The following is a 13616-nucleotide window of genomic DNA, read 5'->3' on the forward strand; positions in this document are numbered from 1 at the left end:
TATAGCATATGTAAAAGTCTTTGCTTTACTAGTCAATAAGATACTTCTATACAAGCAGGAAAATAAGACTGAGAATTCTTTTGCATTGTATGGCCATATTCTTTATTGTAGGTTATGTATTCTGCTTACTTTTAGTAAAACACAATATAGAGTAGTAATTACATGGATTTTACATTTTTATTTCTCATTAATAAACTAGTAAAAATGCCCGTTCCTTAAGGGAAGGAAACGGGCACTAGCAAGGCCATCCCCCACCCTCCCTCGCTGTTCCAGACTCTGCCCTCCCTCCGTTTTCACCCCCCCTCTGCGTTACGGACCCCTGTACCCCCCTTCCGCGACCCTGTCAACCCCCCCCTTCTCAGCGAAAACCGTCCCCCGCCGCCGTGGAGTACCTGTGCTGACGGGGGACCCCAACCCCCGTCAGCCAAAGTCCTGTGCTGGCCTTTGCAGCGTTGCTTCCTCAGTGATCTTCTGTTGAAGTTCCTCTGCATGCGTCTGACGTCATATAGAAGTATGACGGCGGGAAGGGGGGTCGACAGGGTCACGGGGGGGGTGTTGAAATTGGAGGGAGGGCGGAGTGTGGAACTCGGTGGGAGGTGCGTGAGTGGACACGGGGTGTTCATGCTCGTCGGGTGGGGGGGTGGGTTGGTGATGTGGTGGGGGGGGTCTGTGTTGCCCCGCTCCCTGCCACTTGCTCCGAAGTGGCAGGGAGCGGCGCACTGACAGCTGATTCCCAGGCAGGTGGAGGAGTACTCCTCCCCTTGCTTTGGAATCAGCTGTCACTGACGTCAGTGCGTGCCTGCCTAGCAGACCATCTCTGAGGGAGGCACGGTCCCAGGCACATTAGAAAGTTGGAGGTGAGAATTATTACATAGGATTAGTCTGGGCACATAGCTTGTCCTGCAGATTCCAGCAATATTTAGCACACTGATATAACAGTTTGTTAAAACATCATCCTTTATGGGGCTGTGAAATGCATGGGACAAGTGCTGATATTCATTGCACAAATATTTTTCCACATCTTATTTTGACCACGCATTTGGAAAATGTTTAGACCCTTAACAGCTCTCTTGTCTTCCTAGTTTTGCTAGTTTTCTTAGGAATCTTTTTAACCACTAACAGTTGAGGATGTAAAATCAATGTTGTTGAAATGCTCCCAAGTCAACTGCTCCCTGGAGCAATGCCCAAAACACCTACTCAAATCCATCCCTATGGAAGCAGTGTACTGGCTACTCGATAATCTCAATGAGCTGTTAAAAACTGGCTCTCTTCCTCCTGATATGGGCAAAATGGTTCTCACTCCACTACTGAAGGGATCTGGGCTAGACATAACATCGCCTGCAAACTACTGTCCAGTGGCAAGCATACCCCTTTTTACTAAAGTATTAGAAACTCACACAACTCTGCACAATGTATTCCATATCCAAGTTGTTACAAATGTATTTCTACTATTCATATCTTATTGTAAGCCACACTGAGCCCGCAAAGAGGTGGGAAAATGTGGGATACAAATGCAATAAATAAAATAAAATTAGTAAACATCTCTCTTTATATCTGGAAAAATTTTCTATTTACACTGGTCACAATTTGGCTTCAGATCATCTCATAGTATGGAAATATTGCTGCTAGTTCTAACTACATGTGTCAGACAACATTTATGCAAAGGCGACCAAGTAATTCTTCTCCAATTCGATATATCGGCAGCATTCGATGCGGTTGATCATAAATACATTGCTACTTGAAAGCCTGGATCGGATAGGAACTGTTCAAATGGTTCAGCGAATCCCTTTCAAATAGAAGTTATTCAGTCAAACAAAACAACTAACTTTCCAACTTCTGGTCTCCTAAGTGATAGCATCAAACATAGATCCAACTTGGTCTGTAGCGAATGGTATGACTGCTGTCAGCACCTGGGCCCTGACCAGTATACTTAAATTGAATGCACAAAACAAGGTCCTGTGGTTCCGAAATCAGGGAGTTGAGGTCCCATCATTAATATCCTTGACCAATGGTCAAATGTTTACAGTTGAATCTGAAACCATAGTACTTTCGCTTCCCATATTAACCTGCTATGGAAGAAAACACTATTTAAAATGAGACAGCTACGTCTAGTCAGATCATTCTTCAACCAAAAAGCCTTTGCACTACTAGTCCAAATGTTAATCCTACCTCACTTTGATTACTGTAACGTTCTATTTCTTGGTATTAAGTGTCAGTATTTAAAAAAAAAAAACAAAAAAACTGCAAATCGTACAGAAAACAGCTGCTAGACTAATATACAGATTGAACAAACTGCACTGGCTTCCCATAGCAGAAAGACTCAGGTTCAAAGCTGCTTGTTTAGTTTTTCAAATCCTACAGGGCTTCACCTCTGAGCTGCTGACTAAGACTGCTTTGCTATGTCTGGTCTAGTCTAACAGACTGAAACAACAACTGATGCTAGCATCACCATTCCAAAAGACAATTAGAAATCAGAATATTTTCAGCTCTCTGCTCCCCGTTCTTGGAGTCAAAATATGTAATTCTCTACCTATTCGATATCAGAACAGAAAACAGCTACCTCAACTTCAGGAAGAAGCTAAAAACCTTTCTCTTCATAAAGATTCAACATGACTTCTACCTTCTAGTATCATCCATTATCCTTTCCTTAATGTTTTTAGTCTCATGCATTAATCCAATGGTCTCTAATGTTTTTCAGACCTCACACTAACACTATTTGCTTTTGTCTCACCTAGAATGTAAACCACACTGAACTCTGGAAAGGGAATATTAGCGGTATACAAGAATTGATTTGAATTGAATTGAAGTTAAGAAACAAATTCCATTGAATTGGTTGTACGTTCTAATATTAAATTCCAGCTGTTTGCAGAAACCATGTAGTAGCTAAAGCATGCAAATCTAAAAGGAAGTGGCAGTACCTAAGGAGGCAATTATTATTTGGGAAGGGAAAAAAGGAATCAATATATTCAGTAATCCAGCAAAGACAGAGTAAGTGTTTATTCTTCTGGTTTATCCTACAGCATAAAAAAAGCCTGGTCTGACTTTGTATGGTGTGTGACTTGTTCTTGATGACACCTGCCAAGTGCACAAAAAAGTGAAGAAAAACAACCTCTCTCAGATGGTGTTCTCAGCAATTTCTTTATTCAAAACATTAAGCAAAAAACGACCCAACACGAGTCGTGTTTCGGCCCTACCGGCCTGCGTCAGGGGTCTATGAACAAATACATAATTTTAAAAAAATTAATTAAACATAATGACATTACCACAAATCATAAATCCAAATCATTTATAAAAATGCCAAACCATTAAAACTAAAATAGTTGTAAAAATAGACAATAAAAATGAAAAATTAATAATAAAAAACCGAAAATCATATAACTGAAAAAAACATACCTAGGAATTTTGTAAAGCAGTATATTTTCCTAGAGCGGTTAAATTGCAGCCAAACTCCTATGTTGTATGAATATCTATGAGTATATAAAAAATACATGTATCTGTTTTTATGTACCAATATATATGTATGATTTAAGGGTCTTAATGCATATAGTAACATAGTACGATGACGGCAGAGAAAGACCCGCACGGTCCATCCAGTCTGCCCAACAAGATAAACTCATATGTGCTACTTTATGTGTATACCTGTCCTTGATTTGTATCTGTCATTTTCAGGGTACAGACCGTAGAAGTCTGCCCAGCACTAGCCCCGCCTCCCACCACCAGCTCTGCCACCCAATCTCCGCTAAGCTTCTGAGGATCCCTTCCTTCTCTGAACAGGATTCCTTTATCCCATGCATTTTTGAATTCCTTTACCGTTTTCATCTCCATCACCTCCCGCGGGAGGGCATTCCAAGTATCCACCACTCTCGCCGTGAAAAAATACTTCCTGACATTTTTCTTGAGTCTGCCCCTTTCAATCTCATTTCATGTCCTCTAGTTCTACCGCCTTCCCATCTACGGAAAAGGTTCGTTTGCGGATTAATACCTTTCAAATATTTGAACGTCTGTATCATATCACCCTTGTTTCTCCTTTCCTCCAGGGTATACATGTTCAAGTCAGCAAGTCTCTCCTCATACGTCTTGTAACGCAAATCCCATACCATTCTTGTAGCTTTTCTTTGCACCGCTTCAATTCTTTTTACATCCTTAGCAAGATACGGCCTCCAAAACTGAACTCAATACTCCAGGTGGGGCCTCACAAACGACTTATACAGGGGCATCAACACCTCCTTTCTTTTGCTGGTCACACCTCTCTCTGTACAGCCTAGCAACCTTCTAGCTACAGTCACCGCCTTGTCACACTGTTTCATCGCCTTCAGATCCTCAGATACTATCACCCCAAGATCCCTCTCCCTGTCCGTACATATCAGACTCTCACCGCCTAACACATGTCTCCCGTGGATTTCTACTCCCTAAGTGCATCACTTTGCATTTCTTCGCATTGAATTTTAATTGCCAAACCTTAGACCATTCTTCTAGCTTCTGCAGATCCTTTTTCATGTTTTACACTCCCTCCCGAGTGTCCACTCTGTTACAAATCTTAGTATCATCCGCAAAAAGGCAAACTTTACCTTCTAACCCTTCGGCAATGTCACTCACAAATATATTGAACAGAATTGGCCCCAGCACTGATCCCTGAGGCACTCCACTACTCACCTTTCCCTCACCCGAGCGAATTCCATTAACCACCACCCTCTGGTGTCTGTCCGTCAACCAGTTCCTAATCCAGTTCACCACGTCAGGTCCTATCTTCAGCCTGTCAAGTTTATTCAAGAGCCTCCTGTGGGGAACCGTGTCAAAAGCTTTGCTACGTCTATAGCACGTCCATGATTCAGTTCTCCAGTCACCCAATCAAAGAATTCAATGAGATTCGTTTGGCACGATTTACCTTTGGTAAAACCATGTTGTCTCGTATCTTGTAACTTATTGGCTTCCAGGAAATTCACTATCCTTTCCTTCAGCATCGCTTCCAGTACTTTTCCAATAACCGAAGTTGAGGCTTACTGGCCTGTAGTTTACAGCTTCTTCCCTATCACCACTTTTGTGAAGAGGGACCACAACCGCTGTTCTCCAATCACACGGAACCTCTCCCATTTCCAAGGATTTATTAAGCAAATCTTTAAGAGGACCCGCCAGAACCTCTCTGAGCTCCCTCAATATCCTTGGGTGGATCCCATCCGGTCCCATGGCTTTGTCTACCTTTACGTTTTCAAGTTGTTCATACACACTCTCTTCCGTGAACGGTGCTATATCCACTCCATTCTCATATGTACTTTTGCCAGTCAATTGCGGTCCTTCGCCAGGATTTTCTTCTGTGAAAACAGAACAAAAGTATCTGTTTAGCAAATTTGCTTTTTCTTCATCATTATCTACATAGCGGTTTGCAGCATATTTCAGTCTCACAATTCCCTTTTTAGTCTTTCTCCTTTCACTAATATATATAAGGATAGATTGTCATCTGTTCAAATTAACAATAATAAAACAACCAAAGAACAGAACAATGTCATATACATTTGATTTGAAAACTGTATATTGAAACAAGCAGGGCTTAAACAGTATATTTAGTTTGAAAACTAAAAGCATAAAAAAAGCATAAAATGAACATAAGATCTATATTTTCAGACTGCATCTATATATGAAATCACACCTAATTACAGTTGTGCCATTTCAACTAAGATATCAATAGAAATCAAACAAAATAAAACATGGAAAAGAAAATAAGATGATACCTTTTTTATTGGACATAACTTAATACATTTCTTGATTAGCTTTCGAAGGTTGCCCTTCTTCCTCAGATCGGAAATAAGCAAATGTGCTAGCTGACAGTGTATATAAGTGAAAACATTCAAGCATTACTATGACAGTCTGACAAGGTGGGAGGATGGGGGTGGGTCGGAGGTATGCATGAGGACATCAAAGCATATCATTGATATTCTAACAGGATGGGTGTGGATAGGTGAGGGGTGGGGTGATCAACAGAGACATACAGCTTTATGGTTTATAATAGGCTAGGAACCCCAGATCCTTGTTAAGTCCTTTCTGTTGGGTGTTAAAATATTCAATCATTCTGACTTCAAAGGTCTTACGTTCTTGTATGGTTTTAAAGTTACCTTTCAGTATTCTCACTGTGAAATCACTGGTACAGTGTCCTGGTTCTGTGAAGTGCTGTCCCACCGGGGTGGGGGCCCTACTGGCTGTATTGTTCATGTGATGTCTATGTAAATTGAATCTTGTCTTAAGCATCTGGCCTGTTTCTCCAATATAGCATCCTTCGTTACATTTTTTACACTGAATGATATATACCACATTGGAAGATGAGCAAGTGAAAGATCCCTTTATGTTGAATATCTTTCCTTTGTGGATAACTGTGGGGTCCTGTGAAATATTTTGGCATAGTTTGCAACTGGATAAATTACAGGGACGTGTGCCCTTCTGTTCCTTTTCAGTCTGTGATGGAAGTTTACTTCTGATTAGCTTGTGTTTTAAGTTGGATGGCTGTCGGAGGCCAGTACTGGTGGGGATGGGAATATCTCTTTCAGTAATTCATCCTCCTGGAGTATAGGTTGTAGATCTCTTATGATTTTCCTCAGTTTTTCCAGCTCTGGATTGTATGTCACTACAAGGGGGATTCTGTGTGTGGATTTTTTCTCCTTGTACTGTAGCAGATTCTCCCTGGGTGTTTTGAGGGAGGAGGAACTAAGATATAAAACAAGCTTCACAGATAAATGATGCAGTCTGGAGAGAGAGACACACCTGTTTGCAATTCACATGTGTAAATACCAGTATTTACATGTGGTTATCAAATAAATATTGAAAACCCAAATTCTGAAAGCTGGAATTTGCATGTGTAAACCTGCAATACATGCATATAGCAAGGAGATTCAGGTAGGACCAAAAAATATAAGTGTATTCCCCATTTCAAAAAGAGAATGCATGTCTGTGATCAACAATGGGATTTACAACTGCTCCTGGGTAGGTATAGCTTTTGGAAAAGTACTTGTTTTGAACAGTGTTCTACAGGAGGGATACGGGGAAGTTGCCTGTTCATCCTCTAATGTTCCTTCCTCCCCTCCCCCCTAATATCACTTGTCAGTTTTTCAAAATGCATGCGGACTGTAAACTTAGTTGGAAGCATTTAGGTGTGTAGGTTTCCAAAATGGCACACATACATGTCTAGGTTTTGTTGTGCTGACTTATGTGTATAAATGCTGACACTTAGGGGGCAAGATATCAATGTGGGCTACCATTAAGATGTGTTATTTTACTCTTAACCCAGGTTATTAGTAACTAGGCCTCATCTCATAAAATAGGACCTGTACTAAAACAGCACAAGTTAATGGTAGAATAACACATCTTAACGATAATCCACGTTAATAACTTCCTCCCTTCGAGATGAAGTGTGTTAAATGTGATCACACACCCCACACTCTATATCATGCCTTTTGGGGATGCCCAAGGGTGCGAGCTTTTTGGGGTCAGATTCAGAGGTTTATGGCCAAAACAATACGAGCACCAGTAGGGGGGAGATGGGATCACTATGTGTTAGATACGCAGACGGCATTCAGGACAAGGGATGCCGGATCTAGGACATGGTGCCGCAAGGTGTGCTTAGTGGCCTGCAAAAGCATTTTACAATGGTGGATATCCCCTGAACCACCCACATATTGGCAATGGAGGAACCAAGTACATGAATTGGCTCTATGGGAAGCAAGGGAGGCGAAAGGAATCCCAAAAAGGAAAAAAGTATTTTATGTCAGTTTGGAACCAATATAAACAAGGGTTAAGTACACGAAGACGCAACTTGCTTCTAAACCTGCTGTAGACCTGAATAAAGGGCTAAAAAGAATACAATGTATTTTCTCCGCGACGAAGGTTGGCACTAGGGGAAGGGGGGGTCTACCTGAACTATAAGAGACCAAGTTCAGGAAGACAGGATGATAGTAGGGAGGGAGTGATGGGGAAGGGATGGGAGGAATATGTAAGGTGGGGGGGGGGGAGGAGGGGGGAACATAAAACAGTTGAGTAAATGTTTCATAATGTAATGGTTAAATAGAAGTCTTTGTTCTGATGAATGCCAGGAGGGCTACATAGCTATAGACAATCATAGAGCTGGCATTAGGAGAATTGTTGTAATGCAAAGAGCAGGAGAGGGGGGGCTCAATGTCAACAGTTACAAGAATGAGGATGGATCAAAGCACTTTGAAACGACTGAGAGCATAGACATCTATTGGTTTATAAGTACTTGGAACGTTGGACATAGAAGAGAGGGAGGGGGAGAAAATGTTAAAAGCTTGATGACTGTCTTTCTTATTTTGTGGTTATTGTGTATACTGGGATATTTGAATTTTGTACATTCACTTTGTTGGAGGTGTTTATTTTGAATTGTTATCATAACTTCCTCCCTTAGTCATGTATGCTGCCTGTTTGCCTCCATTGATGTTTTAGACTTTGACAGTCATAAAATGGTTACTTGTACTGCATATATCCAGTATATACATTTGCATTCCTGCATGTAGTTTGAAAGAAGCTCTACCTCAGCAGGTCCTTTTCTGAAATACTATGGGAATTGTACGCGTCCCAACCTGGATGTCTCAATTCTGATTTCTGTGTTTGATACGTAATGCATTTGATACAGTAGATCATGACACCCTTTTAAACATACTTGACTATTATGGAATCTGTGGAACTATCTTGAAATGGTTCTCTGGATTTTTAAAATCCAGGTCTTACCAAATTAAGCAACTGGGTAATAGCTCGTCGTCATGGGTTTCTTATAGTGGCATGCCACAGGGTTCTCCTCTGTAACCTATTTTGTTTAACATTATGATGATCCCTTTAGGCCATTTGCTAGAGTCAAACAGATTTTCAGCATTCATATATGCTGATAATGTTACAATTTATATCCCACTCATGAAAGAATTACATGAGATTACAAACAAAATCAAAGTAGGTATCGAGTTAATGGAATTCTGGGCTCTTAATTTTAAATTGAAACGTAATACCTATAAAACAAAATTTATGATAGTTATTATCGCAAATTTTAAGACTAACAATGTTACTTATTTTTTGGATTCGACAATGAAACTCTTGAGGATCTTAATTGATCAGTTTCTTTCTTTTGATTGCCAAATTTCCAAAGTAGTCTCAAGTAGAGGAGTGTGGTAGCCGTGTTAGTCCACTCTTAAGGTTATCAATAGAAATCAAACAAAATAAAACATGGAAAAGAAAATAAGATGATACCTTTTTTATTGGACATAACTTAATACATTTCTTGATTAGCTTTCGAAGGTTGCCCTTCGTCAGATCAGAAACAAGCAAATGTGCTAGCTGACAGTGTATATAAGTGAAAACATTCAAGCATTACTATGACAGTCTGACAGGATGGGAGGATGGGGGTGGGTCGGAGGTATGCATGGGGACATCAAAGCATATCATTGATATTCTAACAGGATGGGTGTGGATAGGTGAGGGGTGGGGTGATCAACAGAGACATACAGCTTTATGGTTTATAATAGGCTAGGAACCCCAGATCCTTGTTAAGTCCTTTCTGTTGGGTGTTAAAATATTCAATCATTCTGACTTCAAAGGTCTTATGTTCTTGTATAGTTTTAAAGTTACCTTTCAGTATTCTCACTGTGAAATCACTGGTACAGTGTCCTGGTTCTGTGAAGTGCTCTCCCACCGGGGTGGGGGCCCTACTGGCTGTATTGTTCATGTGATGTCTATGTAAATTGAATCTTGTCTTAAGCATCTGGCCTGTTTCTCCATTATAGCATCCTTCGTTACATTTTTTACACTGAATGATATATACCACATTGGAAGATGAGCAAGTGAAAGATCCCTTTATGTTGAATATCTTTCCTTTGTGGATAACTGTGGGGTCCTGTGAAATATTTTGGCATAGTTTGCAACTGGATAAATTACAGGGACGTGTGCCCTTCTGTTCCTTTTCAGTCTGTGATGGAAGTTTACTTCTGATTAGCTTGTGTTTTAAGTTGGGTGGCTGTCGGAAGGCCAGTACTGGTGGGGATGGGAATATCTCTTTCAGTAATTCATCCTCCTGGAGTATAGGTTGTAGATCTCTTATGATTTTCCTCAGTTTTTCCAGCTCTGGATTGTATGTCACTACAAGAGGGATTCTGTCTGTGGGTTATTTTCTCCTTGTACTGTAGCAGATTCTCCCTGGGTGTTTTGAGGGAGGAGGCAATATTCTTGGAGATTATTTTGGGGTTGTAGCAAGTAGTCTCGAATGTCTTTAATTGATTGTGGAAACTTAAAAGATTAAGACCATTCTTTTCAAGATCAGTCTTTCGCACTTTAGTTCATTGTTAGTCTTAACCAAGTTTGACTATTGCAATTCAGTTTATGCAGGCATTAAACGGTCTCTTAAGAAAACTACAAACTGCACAAAACACGGCTGCCGCATTACTTTAGATCGCCGCGTTATGTAAAGCATCTCTTCTTCTTAAGGATCTACACTGGTTACCTATCAATGAAAGAATTTCATTTAGTCTCTTTGTTCTTGTTCATCAGATTCTTTATGGTATCTTACCATCTTATATGATAGATCTCATTAAGTTATCACTACGAAGGTTTTATATGATTTGTATCAGTGTATGATAAAAGGACCGAAGTACTGTATAGGAGTTTAATGGTTGTGCAACTTTGGATTGCCTACATGCAAAAACTATCGAACTATGAACGGGTCGGGGAGGGGGAGAGGGGAGGAGAAGGGATTGGGATGAAAATGGTAAAATGTTTGATGACAGATCTTATCACTTAGTTTGACAGTGGATTTTGATGATGGCCTTTTTGTTCAGGCTGGAATGGAATGTTTTGTTTTACGTTGTCATCAATAAAAATGTTTAAACATAAGTTATCACTACGAAATGCCACCTCATCATCTACTACTACTTATCATTTCTATAGCACTACTAGACATACACAGCGCTAAGAAACAGTCCCTGCTCGACAGAGCTTACAATCTAATTAGGACAGACAGACAGGACAAAAGAGATAAGGGAATATTAAAGTGATGATGATAAAATAAGGGTTCTGAACAAGTGAATAAGGGTTAGGAGTTAAAAGCAGCATCAAAAAGGTGGGCTTTTAGCTTAGATTTGAAGACAGCCAGAGATGGAGCTTGACGTACTGGCTCAGGAAGTTTATTCCAGGCATATGGTGCAGCAAGACAAAAGGAACGGAGTCTGGAGTTAGCAGTGGAGGAGAATATCTAGAGAATATCATCTAGAGAATATCTTGTATTACATTTCCCAAGTTGTAAAAACTTAACCTACAAAACTATCCATAATACTAATTTTTCTTACCAAGTACAAAACTCTGGAACTCATTACCCAAGTATATCAGACAGTTGATTATATGTCGTTTAGAAGTTTACTTAAAGCCCACTTCTTTAGATCTGTGTTCAGCTAATATGAAAAGAAATATTTTTGTATAGTTGTATTCTTGTATTAATATTAAATTGTCTTGTAATGCTAATTTGTTACATAAGCCACATTGAACCTGAGCTTTCTTGGGAAAATTCGGGGTAGAAATGTCATAATAAATAAATGCTCTATTTAAAATAGCGCTATTTATGTTCTTACTATTTACCAATTAAATATATCATTGCTTTTTAGAATGGAGAGAGCATTATGATTGAGGTTGCAGCTGGCCCCTTGGAAAGTGGTGAGAAGGTAACAGTGATTGGTATTGTATAGAACTTTACATATCGGTACCATGCCGTCACTTTCCCATTGCTAGTTGAAAACATAAGTTATGCACAGAGAAGTGTATTTTATTTTGACATAATATAGCCAGCTTGGCTGGTTTCTCTAATGTATTAAACGCCTGTTAACTTGGATTTGATCCTAGAGAGATGAAAACTTGGTGGAGGTGCCTGCTGAACCCTCTGCACCCCGTGAGAAAGTAAGGATTGGATTTTAGATAAATTCACAACTGTTGAATTTACTTTATTCTTTGGGAGAAAATACAATGTATTAGACTTCTGTTAATTCTTCTTTGCCTGGTTATTACTATTGGTAATTACTATTACAGATGGTAGAAGCCTTGGATTTTACCTGTGATCTTATCCATGATTATATAATTCTGTCTTCTGTTTGGTGTTTTTCATAATCATGAAACTAGAAATCATTTTTTGTGTACCTTTAACCATCTTCTGCACATATAACATATTGAATTGTTATTCTTTTAGCTTGGGTCACTCTAATTACATTTTTTTCTTTCATTTCAAATCTACATTAAATGAGCAAATAAATATTTCCAATTTCCTCCACGACCCTCCAGACCGGTCAAGACGCGTGGGTTATGTTAGCAGAGGGAGACTGAGAAACACTGAGCTTTTGAATACTGTATATATAACCTGTGCAGTACATCCACTAGCCAGTATTTTCTCAGTCTCAGCAGAGGTAGATGGACAGCCTGTGCAGTCTTCAATAGTCTGGTGAGGTAGTTTGATTATACGGTTAAGGGGTTTCTTCTCTTGTTGCCAAATTTATTGGTTTTGACTATTCCCTGTACGTGGTGGTAAAAAAAAGAAATAAGTGCTTCGGGGCCCTGGGTCCGGTGGGGCCCAGTTTTTCCCCCCTGGGGTGTTACACCTGTGTTCAGGTCCCTCCCCCTGTGCTGCTCTCTTTGGAGACTCTGGCAGCTTTGTGCCTCGGCTGCTTTTCTAATATTGTAGCCTTGAGAGCCCCCCACTTCTCAGCTGCCAAAATTTGGGTGATGTCTCTTTAAGAGCTATCTGAGGCCATATTTAGATAGGAACGGACGGCAGGTTCGTCTCCTGTTGCTAGCGAGAGAGAGCAGTGCGAGTACTTGTTGTGGGGAAGCGGTGAGTGAGAGTTTTTGCGCCGAGCAGCACAGCGTGTGGTGTGCTTCGGGGTCATGGCAGGCAAACTTCTCTGCTGTCGCGCGTGCTCGCGCCGAGGAGTAGAAGCGCCGGGAGGTCAGTGTCGGTTGTGCGGCGAACCGAAACAGGCCTCGCCGATGGCAGCACCCCCGGTGTTGATTGCGGAGGTCCCAGCTAGTTCGGGGGTGTCGGGGGCGGCAGGAGCATCGGCAGGGACGGTGTCAGCGAATTTAGTTTTGGCGGGAATGTCCGCCATTTTGGATTCCGCGCGTCCCGCGGAATCAGCTGTTTTTGGCCCTGCTGCTCCCGGATCGACTCCGAAGGTGGCGCCTGAGGGTACAGGAGGCGTTGGTTTTCCTCCGGATTTTGTGTGGACCCTTTTTCAAGCCTGGAAGGCGGGACCCCCACCTTTAGGGGAGGGGGCTAGTGCGGCACTGGCTAAGAGGCCTCGGTTTGAGTGGGACGACGAGGAGGGATTCTCCCCTGTAGGATCCGAAGGTGCTTTGAGTGATATCGGGGACCCTGAGGGATTTGAGGGTCCTCAGGATCCGGAGTTGGTGGTTCCTGGGGAGGATCCCTCTGTAGTGAGGATTTTTCACAGGGAGGAGCTTGCGGAGCTCATTGAGCAGGTTTCTTCCACCCTCAAGTTCGAACAGCCAGAGGCGGCTTTGGGGGAGGCTAGACAGGTGGACCCCTTGGTTAAGGGGATTCAGCGGCAGGCTAGGTCTTTTCCCATGAATAAGGATCT

General features: G+C 41.2%; 1 protein-coding gene across 5 annotated transcripts in view; it reads left to right on the top strand.

Annotated features, from left to right (window-relative positions):
• Positions 1–13616, top strand: part of SPPL2A (signal peptide peptidase like 2A) — a 137973-nt gene that overhangs the window by 83836 nt on the left and 40521 nt on the right. For 4 of the 5 annotated variants that reach the window (XM_030189585.1, XM_030189586.1, XM_030189590.1 and 1 more), the window contains 2 exons: positions 11637–11693; positions 11872–11925. In XM_030189585.1, coding sequence (XP_030045445.1) covers positions 11637–11693; positions 11872–11925 — 111 coding nt within the window. The remainder of the gene's footprint in view (positions 1–11636; positions 11694–11871; positions 11926–13616) is intronic. The other variant, XM_030189589.1, reaches the window with a different exon arrangement.

The sequence above is a fragment of the Microcaecilia unicolor genome, chromosome 1 (genome assembly GCF_901765095.1).
Source record: "Microcaecilia unicolor chromosome 1, aMicUni1.1, whole genome shotgun sequence".
NCBI classification, from domain to species: Eukaryota; Metazoa; Chordata; class Amphibia; order Gymnophiona; family Siphonopidae; genus Microcaecilia; species Microcaecilia unicolor.